Source organism: Cupressus sempervirens, chromosome 4 (genome assembly GCF_028749045.1).
Source record: "Cupressus sempervirens isolate cs-2001-9-10 chromosome 4, ASM2874904v1, whole genome shotgun sequence".
NCBI classification, from domain to species: domain Eukaryota; kingdom Viridiplantae; phylum Streptophyta; class Pinopsida; order Cupressales; family Cupressaceae; genus Cupressus; species Cupressus sempervirens.
This window is the reverse complement of record NC_143121.1, coordinates 744260519-744281219: the sequence shown is the minus strand read 5'-3', so window position 1 is coordinate 744281219 and position 20701 is coordinate 744260519. Positions and strand designations below refer to the sequence as shown.

The 20701-nt window shown below is 36.1% G+C and overlaps 1 protein-coding gene across 2 annotated transcripts in view; it reads left to right on the top strand.

The window, feature by feature from the left end:
* The window catches only part of LOC149563504 (uncharacterized), a 102971-nt gene extending 82742 nt beyond the window's left edge, over window positions 1-20229 (top strand). For both annotated transcript variants that reach the window (XM_089826721.1, XM_089826720.1), the window contains exon 7: window positions 19733-20229. In XM_089826721.1, coding sequence (XP_089682847.1) covers window positions 19733-19831 — 99 coding nt within the window. In that variant the 3' untranslated portion in view covers window positions 19832-20229. The remainder of the gene's footprint in view (window positions 1-19732) is intronic.
* The last annotated feature ends 472 nt before the right edge of the window (window positions 20230-20701 follow it).

The window sequence follows — 20701 nt, the reverse complement described above, 5'->3', positions numbered from 1 at the left end:
TATATCACACGACATCTTGGGGTATTGCCTTGCATGTTTTGATATCACGTGTTGGTATATGCGCAAGGTGATATTTCAATCTATTAATGCCTCACCCATTATATGTTACCATACAGTGCCAACATGTAACAACTCATATTTTAATGGCCAAGAATGACATGTTTTTGAGCCCTATCCCTTGCTATTGCAATAGGGGCATCATCAAGGTTAGTTTAAGGCCTAATTCCACTATCTTTAGGTTGAGACACAATGCTGCTGCTGCTGCAATATACCACAAATAAAAAAAACAAGAATCTAGAGTATAGAAAATGAGATTTACAAACTACTATAGGGCTGCATACTTTTCAAAATTTTCACTAGCATAAAATGGAACAAATCTAAAGAGTCCAAACAAATGCAAATGCAAATAAGATTCACGAATGTAATAAACATTACAAAATAACACAAAAATGTATCTTACCTCTTCAAATTTGCTCTAGAAATGGAAATGCAATTCAAGTTTGAAGAAGCCTCCTCCAAATGCATCTGTTAACTCCTCTCAATGCTTAGATGCAAGCAACAAAGAATCACAAACAATCAGCAACCGGTATATGAGAGGCAACTGATTTGCTAATCTAGCTCTTAAAACCCCAATTCTCTTCTCTCAAGTCTTCCTTCTCTATTGTTTTTGTTTGCAAGTGGTAGAATGACCTTTTTAGGTCTTAGACATGCAATATGAACCAAAGAAATAAAGGTTAGATCATTTAACCGATGTGCACTGACTGAATCAACCCAATAGGACTAAGCGAGTCAACTGAGTCTGCTAACTAAACAAGTCAAGGCAGACTCGCCCAGGACTTAGCCGAGTCCAAGTCCAGAGTCACCTAACCTCAGCAAGGTAGACTTGCCTTGGGATTGGTTGTGTCCTAGTTAGACTCGCTGAGTCCTATAAGGTTAGTTAAGATCATTCTTGCACATTGTCATCAATCATATATGAGACAATAGAGAGAACCTTAACATTGTTTGCGTTGCACTAAGTGTAGTTATAGAGAACAAATATCATCTTGCATATACCTTAGTGTTTATCCGAAAATATAAGTGACATTGTTTTCATATATCATATCAATTGTATTTACAACATTGATTGTTTAGAAGTGGTATCATATACTATTATTCTTACTTTGATCATTATCATTTAAGTGTTATTTGGGACTTCAAGGGAAGAAGTCTCTTGCAATTGATCTTTGAAAGTTAATTGTCCCTATTTTATAAGATCTAATAAAAGGAGACCACATCTTGCTCTAGAACAATTTTGTGCATACTGTGTTCTCTTATTTGGAACTCACACAATATTTTCTCCAATGGCTACATCCCATGAAATTAGCTTCTCCCTTGGGTTATCTCATTCCATTTGGAAGTATCTCATAAACGTGGTTTATATAATATTTTGAAGGATGGTCTCCAAACGATTACACCCTTTTATAAAGAATTTTTCTTGTGTATCCACACGTTTATTTTCATTGTCTTTTAAAGTATAATTCAATAAATTTTTTTTATGCTCTTTGAATTTAAGTGTAATTACGTATAACTTTCATTTGCATTTCCTATTTTATTCCAATTGGTTTTCTGTATAAAAAAAAATGTACTATTTTTCACTCTGTGAACAAAGTTCTAGAACACTTTAACATTCGTTTTGTTTACAATATGTAACTATTATTACCATAATGTGGTTGTCTAAATTTAATTCTTGGTTTCCAGCTTAAACACATATATTATGATTTTTAATATTTTTAATATTTTTCTAGACATATTCATCCAACCTCCCATTTTTAAAAATTTTTTTTGCTATACTTATATTGACTCCTTGTACGTGAAACAAAATTCCAACCCAAATTGGTAACATACCTTATAATTTTAAATTCCCCAATTTTTTAGCTCCCAAGCCCTTGCAATATTAATTGTTTAGTTTCTTGCTTTTAGAAATGATGGTCTTTTTTCTAATTGAAAAGCCAAATTAAAAATCACAGTAAACACAAAATACAAAGCCCCTAATCTTCACAATGTTGAATAGATGTGCAACACATTAACAATGGTAAACCTAACTTTATTGTAATGTTAACAATGGTTTAAAACGCTCCAGTGGTAAAAAGCTTTGCAACTCCAGCAATCCTAACTTTTCCCACTTGTTTTCAAACTGTTTACGGTCATGCTGACAATTTCAGGGTTGGACTTTGTGTCCCCCTAGCTTGGCCCCCGATCAGATATAGACAAGATTCCTTTTGTCAAAGCGCATGGAGTGTCTGTTGATGCCTCAGTTGGGTTCAAAACTGCTTTTGAGGTTACTCCAATTGGGATTTCTGGGGCCTCCTCTTTTGACATCATTCATGAATCTGTTGCAAATGGCCTCCCAAGACTCACTGGAAGGGTGCTCTAGTGGGCTTGCATAACAATACTCTTGAACTATTCTTCTCTGACTTTTTCACAAACATAAGTGGGAACTGAAATTTCTCATCTAGACGTGATAGTTGACAAGATCACCTCTATGATCCACTTAGCACTATTAGGGCGTTTCTTTACATTTAGACCAAAGAACCAAAAATCAGAATCGGCAAGGCTTACTCAAATCTTGAATCACTTATGAATTGACAAAGTGAAAAAACCCTTGAAATTTAAAGATTTTAACGATTTAAAACTTGTTTCATGCACCCTTTATTGAATATAACTAAAACAACTATAACATCATCAAATAGAAGTTAGCATACATAAACAAGAAACCTAATTGAGAAACCCATCACATACATAAAATGTATATTGTAGCTTAAGTAAATAGAAATCATAGGATCATAATGAGTTATGAAATAGATATATAGAATTATAAATGTTGTCAAATCATAAATGTGTGTAAGACGAAGATCCATAATGATAAAACCAAATCAAAATGACAAGTCATAATGTATGTAAGATGAAGATCCATGATGGTGAAACACATGTCTATCTATAAAGTCAAAATGCAAACAAAATGAAAGAACAAGGCTCTAGCTCAAGCCTCATCATCATCATGATCATCCTCAAGTTCAGCTGCAGCCTCAGACTCAACCTCTAAATGCCTTATACAAAGGTGTTTAAGGTAAGTCCTAGAGGACTGATGAACCATAGCCCCTGCGTGTGAGATGGGTGCATGAAAATCACTAGGTTTTGTGTCAATGGTGTGCTCTGTGCGTGCATGTGTGTGTCTGGCAGTGCCTTAACATGCTCTAGCCTGCTTTGACATGGCCACAGCCTCAGCCTCTCTATCTACCTAGTCAACCTACTCATGGTCTTCCTTATTGAAGACTGCAACATCTATAGCCTCAGTGAGCCACTTTGACTTTGGATCAATCTCCTCTAGAATGATTAGAGAGGAGTCAGTGGCCAAAATCTATCTGGTCCTAAGTCGGAGGTTGTAATGAACATATACATGATTATTCAACCTCTGCACAGACAACCTATTTCGCCTCTTTGAGTGGATATGCTCAAACATGGACCAACTGTGCTCACATCTAGAAGCACTGCTAGGTTGACTCAAAATATGGATGACAATCTTCTGAAGATTTTGGGTTGATTGCCCAAACATTTGCCACCATCTATTTGAAATAAGGGAAAAGAAAGACAATTAATCTCATTTACAAGCACAACTTTAAAGCTAAATTACAAAATCAAAAACTAAAATGCATAAGTTGTAACAATTATGAATTAACTTTAAGAATATATTGGTTTTACCTGGCTGTAATCATGTGTGAGCCTCTATGGCCATCTTGCTAGAGAAAAGCGGCCCCTCCTTATTATTGAAAATGTCCAACTCAATGGTTGCAGTTGCGGTACTACCATCAGGACTCAACCTCCATTATTGTGTATAGGCCAGTAAGAACCTCCTCATCTGCCCTGAAGTTAGGAAGGAAACAATATGCTGGATTATGGTAATAGGCAGTTGCATGGATGGGCCTATGGAGCCGATTTTGTCATCTCCTATCAATAATGTCCCAAATGGGCGATACTTCTTCAACACTCCTGCATATTTGGCTCCTTCTTGGCTCTATCCATGCCCTCATATATGTAGCCTATAGAGTGCTTCTCCCCATTAGCAGTTCGGAGGAGAGATACAAGGGGCTCACTATCTGTACATAATGTAAATTTTTTTTTGAGTCAAAACTAAATTATAAAGCTAAATCATTAAATAATTAAATAGTAAATAACAATACTAAATGTTAAATTGTAAAAAATTCACCTTGATTATTTCTTGAGTAGGTGTCCAAAAATCATCCTCATCAAATAGGATATTCGCCACAACTATCCCCGCAGTGGTCGTAGCATAGGAAGAAGAAACAAACTCCTCCCCAACAATCATGCGCCTCAATTCTTCCCTTGATGTTATCAAAGACTTTAGTGTGATGAAATTCGAGGCAAATCTCGTGATGCCCGAACGACCTAACTCCCTATTTCGCATGTACTTCATTGTGGTGAGGACAAATGCATGATTGTATATAAACTTGCATATATTTTTGGCCTTCTCTACACATGATTTGATCCACTCAATCTTACCAATATCCTCCAACATGAGGCCAAGGCAATGTGCGGCACAAGGAGTCCAAAATATTGTGGGGTGCCTCTCTATCAATAGTTTGTCTGTAGCAATTTTAAAATTATTTAGAATTTTACACATGTTAAGAAACTTAGAATTAGAAAAGTTCAAAATTTGTTAAACTTAAAACTTAAAAGTTTACCTGCAGCAAGATAACTTGCTACATTATCTGTCACCACCTGCATCACATGTTCTTCTCCCAGCTCTACTATGAGTTTCTTAATAGCCTCACACAAGTATGTGGCGTCTTTGACTTGAGAGGAAGCATCAATAGATTTGATGAACATGGTGGATCCTACAAAATTGAAATAGAGTGAAACATTAATTATTATGATTCATGATTCATGGACCATCAAAAAATTAGTAATCAACAAATCAAAATTTAAATTAGCATGTAGAATGGTTAATCACCTCCACAGGAAATGAGGAGTGTTCTTCCCCTCCTATTTGTCCAACCATTGGTCATGATGGTGCAACCCTTTATGGTCCATTCCTTTCGGTGGTCAGCTAGCTCAAACTTCATGTCCTCTACCATTTCATCTAAGAGGTAGCCACTCAAATCAGCCTCAGTAGGGGGTTTAAAACCCGGACGACAAATAGTTACGACATCTATCATGCCTTGCCAATAAGGAGTCCTCTCACAAATAGATTATAGTTAGAAATTTAGATAACAAATCATTATGTAATATCAAATATGAAACTACGATTACACAAGTAGAAATATTAAATAATTAAAAAAGAGAACAGATAAAAAAGAGTTAATTACCTCACTGTAATAAATGGAATGTTGCAAAAGTACCAAAACTTGCAAATTTGTTTTCTGTCAGCATCATGAATCTCCTTGTTCAAACTACCCATGCTCTCAAGCGAGGGTTGTAAGCTAGGAGTAGTGCATGGCACAAAGTAACTATCCAATTTGAACTTCCACACTCTAGGCTGAAATATAATAGGCCCAGGTCCAGTATAAGAACTACTAGCACTAGGACGAAAGGGAGGCCTAGAAGAACCCTCTCCAACTCAATCTACGGATGCGGATGAGGGAACATGGGAGCTAATAGCACCTAACTGTTCAAGTTGTCTTTTCTTATTTAACTTTTCTTGTTCCAAAGCCTCTAATGCCATATAACATTTTCTTTTTGCCTCAGCTATTTGTTTAGTGCACGGGGTAATATCAAGTCCAGGTATGCTTGCAATATGATATTTGAATCTATAGATGCTAGTTGAGTTTTTTTTTTTACAAAGAAACATTTTGTTTGATATTTTGTTCTTTCAAGAAATTGTTTAGTATAGATCCAAGCCACATTCTTTTTAGGCATTATGGAAAATGAAAGCTAAGGCTGCTGCAATAAGAAAAATCCATTACAAATTTGAACTAAAAAATACAGCAAGCTCTACATTATTTTTGAGCAAAAAATGTAAAATAAAACAGATGTTTGCAATTTGTTATAAAAACATTGCAGGGTTTGCAAGATTGCGCCTTGCAATTTAGTTAAAAAACATGTAGAAACTAAAACACATTCAAGATTTATAATGAAAACTAAAAAAAATTGACAAAAGAATGAAAAATACACTAACATACAAAAATAAATCAACACTTACCTCTTGTAAACGAGTTGAGGAGTGTTGCTATTGGCCCCTTAAAGCTCCCAATGCAATCTTATGGCCTTTCGAAATTGATTTTTGATCTCCTTAATGCTCTTCTTTCTTGCTGACTGCAACCCAATGGTTTCTCTTTTCTCTTATTCTCTCTCACTTTTCCTCTCTTCTTCTCATACTAAACAATTAGAAGGCCCTTTAGGGTTATAAGAAAGAGGAAAGGCAAAAGAAAAGATTAAAAAAGTGCTTTTAAATTTATTTTTTTGAGTTGACCCTTTATGCTAGCCTCGATCAATTTCACACACGGATTCATGGCGATTTTTGGCTAAAAAATCGGCGAGTTGATTCACCGACTCACCATGAATCGCATGGATTAAGTTAGATCGCAAAATCGCCTAAATCGCGATGATTCACGTCACTTTGATTTAGACCCACTAAGGATATGGTCTAAAGGTGGGTTGTTGTTCAATGGAAACTTAAGGGCAATGTCAGCGTTTTGACCATGCCTGGGGACCTTTCTCTTTTAAGATTTACTTTTGAAGAAGACCTCATTTTTTCTCTCTAGTGCTTGGGCTTATAATGAACATTCTCTTGTAGTGATGAAGTGGAAACCTAATTTTGATCCTTTTGCTTAGTTGAAAAAGTTGTTCCTGGTATGGGTACACTTGCCTGGCCTCCTACTTGAGTTCTAGGATGTGCATATCTCCTGTTGGGTGGGTGATTCTTTTGGTCAACATATTATGGTTGACTTTATCTCCCTCTTGAAGTCAAGGTTAGTTTTTACCCATTTCTGTGTAAATTTTGCTATCAATAAAGCCTTCCCCAATAGCATTACCTGAATGACCAAATGAGTAAATGGACCCAACCAATTGTTGATGAGACTGCCGCCCTTATTTGTCACGAGTGTGCCTAGCATGATCAACCATTGTAGATTGCAAAGCTCGTACGCCAAAGGACTCTAAAATGAAGGAACAATTCTCTTCACTAAAGATGACCAAATCTTTTGATCATCTCTAACCTCTAAAAGAAAAATCAACTCCCGCTAGTTTGGAAGGTCACTTTTTTATTGAGTATGTTTGTTACTTTCTCAAATTCTAGGGTCTTATTATCCAAGATAATATGGTTTTGGAGTTGGGCCCTTGAATACCCTTGAGGATGGGGAAATCCCACCACATGGTGCTAAATCGATGATAATGTTAATTGAGTTGAACACGGTGTCATAGAAGAACAAGGTTGTGCTTTGCACTTCCCTTGTTTCAAAAATGGATCTCCAAGTTTAGAAAGTGTTGGTGAAAAAGTGATTGAGATCTGACTACACTGTGACCCTAGATGTACCCCTATTAAACTGGTTAAACTACACGATCATCTTGCCCTTTTGCCCCCAACAATTTGGGGTTGATATGTGATTGAAGAAATTACAAAGTTGATAATCTCTACCCCTAACGGTAAAATCACCTGCTGTCAATTTGATGAAGATAAGGAGGAATGATATGCCCAAAAAAGAATGACCAAAATTATGAAAATTTACGTGGGTTTTGAAAGTATAGTTGGCAAACCATCAGCGAGGGTGTAAAGGCAGACAACAACCTCTAGGGACATTGCCAATTGTACGCAATCTACCCTAGATGTTACACATTGCATTAGAAAATGATGTTTCTATCTTGGAATATAAGGGGACTAAACAATCCTCAAAAACAATTTGCACCTAGGTAGTGTATTTTGTACCACAAAATTGATGTTGTCATCCTGGAAGTGAAAACGATTTTCCAAGTTTTTTCCTCTATTTCTAACAAAATTTGGTGGGGCTCTTATTTCTACTTCAGTGAAGTTGATGGGGCCTTTGGTGAAATTGCCACTATGTGGGATCCAAACAAGATTAGAGGCAAAGCTTTTGTTTTCTATCAATTCTACCTTGTTGTCACACTTGGGAATTTTTTTTGGAACCTCTTTGACATTCATGCTCCCAAAACTCAAGAAGGTAGAAAGGCTCTTTAGGAAAAATGCCTTACTATTTGTAGAATCAACAAGATGCTCTGTTCATGATGGCTAGCGATTTCAACTCCCCCCTTTCCCCTTTTGAGAATTTGGGTTTGGTTGACTTTAGTGATCACATGAATGATTTGTTGGACTTCGTCAACAACTCTAGTCTTTGGAATTGGATCTAAAGGGTTCCCCTTTGAACTTGTCTAATAATAGGAAAGGTAATCACCTCATCCAGATTGGGCTTGAACCATAACCCCATTTTGTTTCAATGGGCTAGCAAACCTTTTATCAGGGTTGAGATTATGTGGACCAAGCACCCAAAATCCCGTGATTGCATTTTTGATTGGTGGAATTCTTTGATCCAAGGTATTGTGAGGCAAAGAATCCATCACAAACTGAATAACATCAAAGGGAAGTTAAAGGCTGGTCTAAATCCTCTTCTGGGGACATTTTCAAACGGAAAAATAAATTGAAGTTAAGTTGGCTACTTTCCAAAACTCAATGGCTTAGGGGCATTTGACTTTGAATCTCCATGATGAAGAGGACTTGTGGGGGAAACAGTGGAAAGATAACCTCAACAAGGAGGAAATTTATCGGAAACAGAGGTCTAGAGTGTAGTGGCTTAAAGAGGGGGATTGTAATACCTCTATTTTTACAAAACGACGAGCACTCATTAAAAGAGGAACACCATTACGAGCCTCCTCAATGACTACAACCAATTGATTGATGAGAAAAACAAAATGGGTGAGATGGTGGTTAACGTTTTTAGATAGACTTTAATAAATAAGAACTGACAATTCTGTGATTCACGGCAAGTTTTTAGTCCACCTCCGGAGTGTGGTCACTAAAGCTGATCCTCCTTATGACCCCTATCTCGAAGGAGGAAGTTAGAACTGTTGTGTTTTCCATGGGTGCTTACAAGGCCCCTAGTCCTAATGGTGACCCTGGCTCTTTTCAAAGAGTTTTGGAATATTGTATGTTATGATGCTACCCTAAGGATTAGAGACTTTTTGAATGGGGAAACTGCTAACGAAACTGAAGAGTACTTACATTACTCTTGTTCCCAAGGACTCAGAGCCACAATCTTTGAATGACTTTAAGCCTATTGCTTTAAGTAATAACATCAACATTTTTTTTCGGAAGTCTTAGTGAATAGGTTAAAACTCCTTCTGGATAAATGCATCAGCCACAACCACAATGGTTTTGTTCCTTTCAGACAAATTCTTGATGCTTCCATTATGATCCATCAAATAATCCATTCTATGGATAAAAGCCACAACAAAGGTATGACTCTCAAACTTAATATTTCTAAGACTTATGATAAAATTAATTGGAAATTTCTTTATAAGGTGGTAACTAAGTTTGGTTTTAGCGATAAACTGATTAATATAATTAAGGTTTATATTGAGACTGTTCAATAATCTAACATTGTCAATGATACTGCTTTGGGTTTTCCCAGTGCAGGCAAAGGTCTTAGACAAGGTGACCCTTTGTCTCCTTACCTCTTTATTATTGTTGTTGAGGTTCTTAGCAGGAATTTAATGTTTCTTTCCGCTTCTAGCCATATCCATGTGATCATATCTGTTTCTTCTGTATCCCCTTATGTTCTGATGCAGTTCGTCAATGACATGTTCCTCTTTGATAACTCTTCTGTGGTTGAATCCAAAGAATAGAAGGGTCTCAAGTAGGAATTTGCTTTTGTCCAATGCATCATTTACTAGAAAAGCAAAATATACTTCTTCAACACTAGTGTGGATCTCCAAAATAAAATTTGGAACATCACTGGCTATTAGAGTGTCACTCTTCTTGATACCTATTTAGCCCCTATCCCCGCCCCCACCCCCACAGTTGAGAAAATTATCCCCAACTTCTGGAATGACATCTTGCAAAGGATACATAAAAAATTAGGCCGTTGAATAGGGAAGTTTCTTAGTATTGTTGGTAAACTCCAACTTCTCTTTACTTTCTTCCAAGGAATCCTAGTCTACTATCTCTCAATATTTAAAATCACTGGAGCTATGACTATCAAACTTGATAGAATCCAAAGAACCTTTTGGTGGACTGACATGGAAGAGAAGAAAAGTTTGGCATTGGTCAACTGGGATACTGTTTGCCATCGTAAATCTGAAGGGGGTTTGGGTGTTAGAAAAATTACTAACTTGAACAAGGCTTTGATTTGTGTAACAATTATGTAAGCCAAGTAACTCGACCTTGAGTGATTTTACAAGGTCCTTGGTGTGCATGGTCTCTTCACGGGTTCTGAAATTAGGAGGAAGTTAGAACTGTTGTGTTTTCCATGGGTGCTTACGAGGTCCCTAGTCCTAATAGTGACCTTGGCTTTTTTCCAAGAGTTTTTGAATATTGTATGTTATGATGCTACCCTGAGGATTTGAAACTTTTTCAATGGGGAAACTGCTAACGAAATTGAAGAATACTTACATTAGTCTTGTTCCCAAGAACTCGGAGCCACAATCTTTGAATGACTTTAGGCCTATTACTCTATGTAATAACATCAACATTTTTTTCGGAAGTCTTAGTGAATAGGTTAAAACTCCTTCTAGATAAATGCATCAGGCACAACCACAATGGTTTTGTTCCTTTTAGACAAATTCTTGATGCTACCATTATGACTCATCAAATAATCCATTCTATGGATAAAAGCCACAACAAAGGTATGACTCAAACTTAATATTTTTAAGACTTATGATAAAATTAATTGGCAATTTCTTTATAAGGTGCTAATTAAGTTTGGTTTTAGCGACAAACTGATTAATATAATTAAGATTTTTATTGAGATTGTTCAATAATCTATCATTGTCAATGATACTGCTTTGGGTTTTCCCAGTGCAGGCAAAGGTGTCAGACAAGGTGGTCCTTTGTCTTTGTTGGTTCCCAAAACTGTAGATTGGAAATCCAAGAGCCTGCCACTTCTCTAATAGGATTCCACAATCAATTTGGGCCAATGAACAGGAATACTTCTTGATTCCCTTCCACTTCAGGCTCCACTACACCCAGGCGGGTAAAACTTCACCTCAAACGCTGATTGTCTAGTTCAAGGCGTTTCTATAGCGAATTTAAGGTCCTTGAACTTGATGAAAATAGGATTGAATATTGAATGTTTGAATTGTATAATATTTGTAAATAATGGATTTGATGCTTGTAGGAAGGAAGATATCGATTTTCTGACTTCAATAATATAAAGACCAGTGCCTTTGCTCTTTCGGGCAATAGAGTCAACTTCAATGAATTTTCACGTACAACTTCATAAAGTTCTTATGCACTTATACTACTAACAATTAAATCATCAAGATGCAACAAACCAAATATTACGCAATCTTAAATTAGTCCAGATTGAGCTTTAACTCCTTTGGAAGGGAGACAAACTAGACACAGATACGGAAATGATTTAATATTTCACAATATCTGCAATGATCAAATTTAAAATGCTAAATGATCATGTTCATTTATCTAATATTTAAATTGTATACAAAATTCCAAAAAATAATTACAAAGGACGATTTGCTTACAGTTTAAATCTCCATGCCTTTAATAAAAAGAAAAGAACATTTTATTTTATTATTAAAATAAAATAATAGAATTTAAATTACAAAGTCATAATATAGCCCTTATACCTCCGTACAAGTAATATAAAATACTTATTCTTGAGAATATAAAATATTCGGATATGTTTTGTCCCAAATAATAAACTCATATTTATATCCTATGCAAATGAAAAAATGTGACTTTTGAAAAATGAAAATTCATATCCTTTGGAAATAAATTACACCTCTTAATCGTAATTACTCTTACTACTATGCTTTTACAATGACCTCAACCTATGGTAGTAATAAATATTTCAAGCGATATTATTATATTCTCGCTAACCTTTATTTCTTTCATATAAGCTTTAAAAAGAACTCTCAACGTCAACGCAGGGAAGATTTGTTGTTTTCCACGTAGTCTCCTTTAACTTTGTAGTTCAAAGAGGTATTACTCGAGAATAAAATATTTCTGAATATATGCCGTTTCTGAAGACTTCGACTCTTGTAGATATCGGGCTGCTAAGGAATATATACATCTCCATATTGTAGACGACATCAAACAATGCATACTTGGCTCTTAAATGTCTGTGTTGTCGGTTGATTTTTAGCCCGACGTGAATGCTATTTGTCACCATGCATCCATGACTTGGCAAAATTGTTTTCATAGTTCCTTCCAATACTTGCGGCAACAATATAATATATTTGGTATCTCTGGGAATTCTGGAAGAGTTTCTCTCCTCTTATTTGCCGTAAAATATTCTAACAGGGCTCTTCACTTTGTTTCCATCTTTACTTCACCGTCTGCCTATAAATACTCCTGATACCTTCAGTTAACCTGTAGAAGCCTTCTGATTCGATCTTTCAGTATTATCACTGCTCTTAACATTCGTTACCATCACTTTCTATTGCTCTTTGTCAATGATAGGGCCTTCTGGTTGTAGCTTTGTTAGCAGGAGTCCTTATCAGATACTTCATGTCTTTGGCCTGACATAATCTCCTTATTACAGTTCTGTTGATATAATAATGTGCAGTCCTTGATGTCTTTGATCTGCAGTCTTGGGGTTTTTCACATCCTTGTATGTGTATTTGTTGAATATGACTCTTGGATAAAGATAACATAACTGCAGTAGCTAGTATGTATCCATTGGCTATGAGTATTACTGTATGCTTGTTGGACATCCATTTGCCGTGGTCACCATATTGTGCTACGTGTTAATTCATAAGAATGAAGTTGCTTCCCTGATAAGTACCTCCAGTCAATTCATAAGACATCGATTGTCTTTGCATATGGTATTCTTGAGGAAGGTTACTATAGATATCTGAACTTTCCATTCGTGCTGATGCTAATTAGTAAGTTCTCTTATTTTTATTGTTGTATCTGGTTTATGGAATCACTTGTTCCTTTTAATATTGTTGATATCCTTAGTGAGGCAGGGTATCATTACAGAATTTTTCTGAATAACTGATGGTTTGTTTAATACAGTATGTTGTGTTCTACTTTTGTTAAAAATGGATGCCAAAATTTGGAAAATATGGGCACCATTAGTTGCTCTTGCTGAGGACATATGTCCCTTGTGGACATAATGAGATTGCAGCCATAATGAGATTCCAGCTATCTCTGGAGGAGCAGACCAAGCATCCATGCTTAACATTATGCAAGGTGAAATAGGGTGGCCCCTGGCCCTCCAAGAAATATAACATAGATCCTTCCTTCTATCAAACACATAGTTCTGATCACGTAACATTTTGAAGTTGTTGATTATGGTATGCTTTCCTTTCATCATTTCAGTCTGCTGCCCAAACATCAAACTTGTAGAAGGTGCACCATCCTCATGAAGAATATTCATTGGCTCCATTTCATCAATGAAGTTTTTGGCATCCGTCTTACTTGCCTTTGAGAGATCATGAGCTACAATGTGGTCTTTGCTGAATAGAAGATCTTTATGTACATAATCTGACCCATCTTCACAAAAAGAGTTCGAAGATAACTTGCATTCAAGAAATGTTACCTCTCTCTCATCAAGAACTCCATCCGATATGATAGCTGGAAAATTTTCAAAACTATTCTCCAACATATTCTCCTCACTACGCCTTTCTGATTCTATTGCTCCACATATTTGCCTCAACTCTTGCTCATAGGATGAATTGAAAGAAGTCTCATCTTCTGAATACACTTCATGAGTTTCATCAATTTCAAAATCAGACCTGCCATCTTCATCATTTGCTAGACTCTAGGTGAAGGCATGGCCTTCCGCGGGGATTAAAATTTTCTCTTTCAATTGGCAATCACGCCCTTTTTATTGAGCGAGGACTCTCAATTAATTATTGAAGCAACTAAGGGGACTTGTATTCTTGGCTAGTCTATCTGTAATCTAATTGAAGACATCCAAGTCCTTCTCAATGACTTTGACAAATTCATCATCCAACATACTTTGAGGGAATGAAATGTTGTTGTCGACCATCTTGCCTCTATTGGGTTGCATTTTATTGATATAACTGTTGGTGAAAGGAGAGCTCCCTACCTTAGAGTACTCTCACTGACCTTACTCAACATTTTAATGATAATTAGCAAAAGCTTTGATTGGGCTTTGTTGCTGGTGTTTAGTGTGTTGTTAGAGCTTTTTGTCATGCTCTTGTCTATTTACTATCTGTTAGAGACTTCTCTCTATCATGTTTCGAATTGGCCACATGAGCATATGCTTTTGTGCTTACGTGTCTCCTCTTTGTGGCATTATGAATTTTTGAGGTGAAGGTTTTATAATTTTTTGTACCACCTTGTGATATGTGGGATATTTTATTCGAATGTGAACTTTGTTAAAAATCTCACCCTATCCAAGACTAAAATAGCCTTTAGTACTTACTCTTTTCCTAACTTATTGCACACGCTATCATTGGGCAAATAGGTATGAGTCCTAAATCATCGTGGGTAAGGGTAAACGCGTAGGCAAGCAAGAGTATACTTTGGACGACCATGAGCTAACCGGTCAATAAATATGTATTATTGAAGAAAAGATCATTAAGCATTAAATTTAAAACTAAGAACTAATGTGTTACCTTATAAATTTGATGATCATAGAGCTCCTTGTAATATTAGTCATGTCTTAATATAACAATACCATATTATCTACATATGCTTGTATACATATATGCACACATATGTATGTATGTTTAAATTCGAATGAGACGTACATATACACGCACTTAATATATGGCATATGCATTAGATACGCTGTTGGAATATCACGCATATATATATGTGTGTAAATATATACACGTGTCTACATACATACACAAGTATAGGTAGTAATAGAATGATATTTTTATATGGAGGCATTAGTTTGAGTTATTGTTTTCTTCCTTGGCATTAAGTTTATTATTTGTCATGAGTGGCTATATTTCTATAGTATTCATCAACCCTTATATTGTTCGGTGGCCATTTTAATAATATTTCCACATATGTGCCAATGGCTTTTGGTTATAACTCCTTGCCACCTTCATACTTTCTTGCTTGCAACCGGGCATGCAACCGAGTAAGGAAAAGATTTCTTTTGAGCAATGGTTCATATAGAGCAACATTCATATCCTTGGCAGAGATATTACAATTTCATACTACCTGTATTGTTTTCAATATTGCATTAAATATTCTCAGTTCACCTCGGAATCCTCCATACTTTCTTGCAGTCACATACAATTGCTAATTCCATCTGCTTTGAATCATTCTTTTGCCTTAGATTCTTTCATTGGGCGTCACCATGGTGTAACAATACCACCAAGAATTCTCTTGTGCATTTTCCAGTGTCAGATTTTTTGTTGTAAGACATGCACGGGAGTGTCGTGAGAGGCATCAATAACTGTTTTCAATACTTCTCAGCTCCACGGTTGCAGCCTGCAGTCCTGCTTTCATCAGCCTTGCTTAAAGACTGGCTGAATAAGCAACATTATAGTTAGGTCACGAAATACTTCTGCATTTTTTAAGCTCTTTAAAATTTATATAAGAGGCTCGTTGTTCTTACACTGAATTAAGAAGGCAAGGTTAGCCTTGATAGAACCTTGATCTGAAATGTTCTATTTGTTTTCATCTATATAAGATTGTAAATATGCTCTAGATCGAGCAAACTATGGCACTTTGCATTGACATCTTTTTAGAATTATTATTTAACTTGGATTAAAATCCAATAGTGCAAGCTTATATAGAGGTATCTGCTATATACACTCTGAGATAAGAGACAACACTCTTATCAACAGTCAAGAATAAATTACAAGTATCATAAATCTTTTGTAAAGCCATTGGCCTAGGTCGGGCACAATGCATTGGCTGTGATTATATAATGTTTAAACGATACCCCAGAAGTTCATCAAGGAAGACCAGCATGGTTGAGATGAAGGGTGTGTATTGATAACCATTGAACCACAGGTTATCCCTACATGATAAGAGAAAGAACAATCAGTAACAAATAAGAAAGTAACAGTAACAAATTAGAAAGTAATAGAGTTTAAAACTGAGTCAGCCCATGGTAATTCATCGTATAGGTCTTGTTGTCAAGTCGGATGATGGCTTGACACTCTAACACCAAGATGCTCAGTGGCTGGACAGTGGTGTCCCTAGCCTAAATCTCTAGGTAGGGAGGGCCTTTTTTAGTAGAGATTGTGTGGGGATACTTAAGGGTCCGTGGTTGGGAGGTTAAGCCCTTGGCAATGCTTCTCCTCTCTACGAGACGCCAAGACTTGCAAAACACAGAGATATGGTTTGCATTCAAGTTATCTACTTTCAATAGGTTTTTGTTTTTTTCTTTTATTGTTATTTAAGTTCAGTTAAATATGAAATTATCACGTGACAATTACAAACATTTTCTTCAGTATTGATCAGTTGAATGTAGTAGTAAAAGACCTCTCTTTCCATTAAGTAACAGTTAGTTACAATGACAATTATATTTATCATATTTGTTGATTGAATACTCCTTCAATTGTTAGTTAAGATATTTCAGTTAAACTGATTATAACTGTTAATCTCTTTCATACAAATATGTAAAATAGTTGTTATAACTGCCTTCTTATGCTTATGAATATGGAAAAGTAATTGTGTTCAATGATATGATAGTTGTTAAATAAGGTTTGAAAAAGGGGATGTTAACATAAATGTTTAGCTACCAATTCATGAAACAAATCTGATTTGGGCACGTTAGTCGGATCCGTGGATTCGTGATTTTTTTTCCCAGTTATGATTCATGGAGGATTCGTGTATATATATATATATGCATTATATATACTAAAAAATGAGAGAAATATACATAATTCTAAAACTAAATCATTTCAAAGTATGAATCTATGATTTTAAATTATTTCATAGTATGAATTTATGATTCTGGTATGAATCTATAGATCAAATCCATAATGATTATAGGAAAATATTTGGAAAAAAAAAAAAAAAAAAAACAATTTTTTTTTTCAAAAAATCCAGACGAATCGAGCCTCTAGGGCATGAATCTGGTAACTAAGCATAAATGTGATGGTTGAAAGGCACAGTGTGGCATGTTTGTAAAGAGGGAGGAATTTCTCAATTTATAGAGCTCATGAATGGTTACAATGAAAGCCTTTCCAAACGGCTTGTCACTTTCTGAGAGGCCAAAAGGGTTACTATGGGTGGGATTTCCTTTGAGGTTAATGAGGAGCTTTCAGTGCAGGCCACTGGCCTATCCATTGAGGGCCATAAATGGAAGAAGACCACCAAGGTGTTGAATACTGCAAATCTCAACCAATTCTTCCAACTTGGTGATTTTGTCAAATTAATGGGTGGTTATGATTGTGAGTAGTTACCTAAACCTTGGGACCGCTTCTACTTAGTTGTCGTGAGGTATTTCACCCTCGAGGGCAGATTTGGTGTGTATTATTGCTACCAACTTCCTTTCTCAAATCATTGCAGAAATCATATTGCTATTTCCGTTCTGTTCTTCCTCTTCATTCAATTGAAGGCATGGTTAAAGATGTAAAGGAGGCTAAAACCATGGATTTATTTTACCATTCTCCGTCAGGGCCTTATGGTTTGCCTCTATTATTTTCACTTGGCTGTGTCCCCCTTGCCAAATCATTCTTGAGGAAGTGCTTGCATCCTCCACCCCCCCTTCAACACTAGTACTTTAGACACCCCGGGCCCTAGCTGTAAGCAATGTCTTTAAAACCCATCCCCTTAAATCAAATAGGAGCCTTGGCTGGACTCGCATAATGACAAGCTGGAAACGGGGGAAAAGAGGGCTGCCCCACCGCCCATTAAGGCCAAAAACTAGAAAAAAGCTCTTTGATGTGGAGATCACAGAGTAGACCAATGATCCCTGTAGGTCCACAAGACTGGCTTTTAAACCAGAGAAAGACAAATTTAAAATAACCCTCCGATTCAGACACTGGGAATGACAAATACAATAAAGCCTCTGAGAATCTTGGTGACGATGATGCATCCCTCTCTATTTGTAAGAGTAGCTCTTCTCATGTGTCTGCTACCATTAAGTCGGATTCCGGGGTACCCTCAAATATCCAGGAAAAATATAATACACGGAGACTATGGCCATTGATAGGGGATAGACTTTGGGGGAGGGTGAAAGTTAAGAAAATGATTCTGTGTGGGAGGAGGATAAGGTGATGAAAAGGCTGGGGGAGGTGGATAAAAGTTTGGTGGAGATGGATGAACATCTTTATCCCCATGTTTACAGTGTGTGCCATTTTGCGTTGAAAGTAATGCACAGTTCTGCCACTACTCTGTGTATGCTCTAGTCTCACAACAAGAAGGGGAAAAAGGATGCAGAAGATCAAAAGGAGCTCTTCCAGTTTCTCACGGAAGATTGAGCCACTGTGATGTTGACTAACAAATGGAAGAGGAAAAGAATTTCGGGCGGGGCCCTCTCTGCTGGTTCCACTTTTTGGCTTGCTACAGCCTCTATGGCCTTGATCTGGTTTTTATTTGTTTACTTAGTTTTGTCTGGACTTTTAATTTTGCTCAGAACGACCCTAAGTGGTATTGGCCTGAAACTGTTAATGCTAATATTTCTGGCTACTATGCTGAACTTTGTTACTTTTTTGATAACTATAACCTAGTTTATGGGTCTGGACATTATGCTCTACTACAGTGCTAGCTTAGTTATTCATATTGTTAAAGGTTCTGTTCTGTTCCTTGGGATGTTTTTGATAACTATAAGGGATGTTAGGGTGGCTGGTTATGTTTCCTGGCTAGTTAAACTGCTGATTATGCTCTTCTGCTGATGATGTTAATGTGCGGCTGATGTTCATTTCTGTTGATGTTTCTCTGCTGTTAGTCGCCATCTGGGCTGGTTGTAATGGAACGACACCCTTGTTTTGTTGCATTATTTTATCAAAAACAATGATTTTACTATCATTTTCTCTTTAGCTTAGTCACTTAGACTTCATGATATCAGTTATACCAGATGCAAAACAATGATGATGATTACTTGTAGTTTCCTGCATTGTGCAATAAGCAAGGTATAATCAGCAATATTTAGTAATATTTGGTATGTACAGAAGCCAAAGTTGGGATAGCTTTTAATAGATGATATTTACTTTTTGGCTAGCTTGTTTTCCTTTTGGCCTAAAACCATTGTCGTATAATATTGGCTTTGTTGCATACAAATTGCTGGCCGTTGTCTGAGCATGTTAGGGTGCATTATTCTCAGCTTCCTGCTACAACAATTTTTTTTTTTCAAGAATTTAAATTATTTAATATTTAGTTTTCAAAGCCAAGGTCACTTCTTTCAAGAAGCCACCATAGTGTTGCAGGTTATTGGTAAGACCCAGTCAATTGATGTGCTCATGGTAGACTTCAAATGAAAAATTGAATTTCTGGTATTTCACTTCCTTGGAAAAACATTCGTATTCTCTGCATGTTGTACCTGGATGGCTTTTAGGGTACTATGTTTTTGTTCCTGGTTCTGTGCTACTGATAGGAATGATTTCGGTTTTTAACTTTATGTCATTTTCCAAAATTCCTAATCTATCCTCTGTTGGATCACAGTGGGAAAAGAGCTCTGGGCACTCACATTTCAGCTTGAGCCAGATGCAGAAAGAGAAAGCAAACAGGGAGTTTCCAATTTCAAAATCTCAATATCGGTAGATTTCATTTCAAATTTGCCCTCATGTAACCTTATGTATCATTAGTTTAGTGTTATCTCTCCTCTCTGGTGTAAGATGTGTGAAATTCAATTGTATTATAATGGTCTCTGTGCGATAGTGTTGGATGGATTACCTGGTATGTTGAAAGATAATCTTAACTGAGATACTGAATGAATTTCTGCTTTGAGTTTTAGTTGCAATTGCTGTATATAAGCTGTAGATTTTATTTCTGATGTAGAAGCTGCCTGAATGATTAGTGATGTATAATCAACAGTCAAGCGAAAATTCCTCGTAATTACTAACCCATACAATCCAGCAAGATCAGCCTGGAGAAAATGTAATATTGTGCCTTTAATGCGGTAACTATCGTTCTTAAGCAATGGCTCCAATTGACTGTTATCAGCTTTCAAAACTTTTGTACCCTTTTTTTTTTTTCATTTTTTGCCCGGTAAACTTTTGTACTTTTATTCCATAGTGACAAATCGCTTGATTTTAAATATACCTAAAATGAAAAATCAGGTACGATATTTTTTCAAATTTTTGACAATATACCTAAGCAGCAAGCAACGCTGAAGGAATTCCTTTGAAAATATGGTATGTTTGCTAATTTTTATCCTAGGATGTTATCCACGAGGTAAACCATTATATTCAGTTACATGATTGATCCAATATTCATGGTCTGTGTTTGTTCTTCACAAAAACATTAGATTTTTTTGGATGTTAAAAGAGGAGGTAAATTAGTTGCCAGACTCCGAGTTCCTAATCCATTTTTGTAATGAGAATGTAGCATTTCAATTTTGCATCATGTGCACTATCATTCTCGTTTGACTATTAATTTTGAAGAAATAATTTCTTCATGATGTAAAATTTA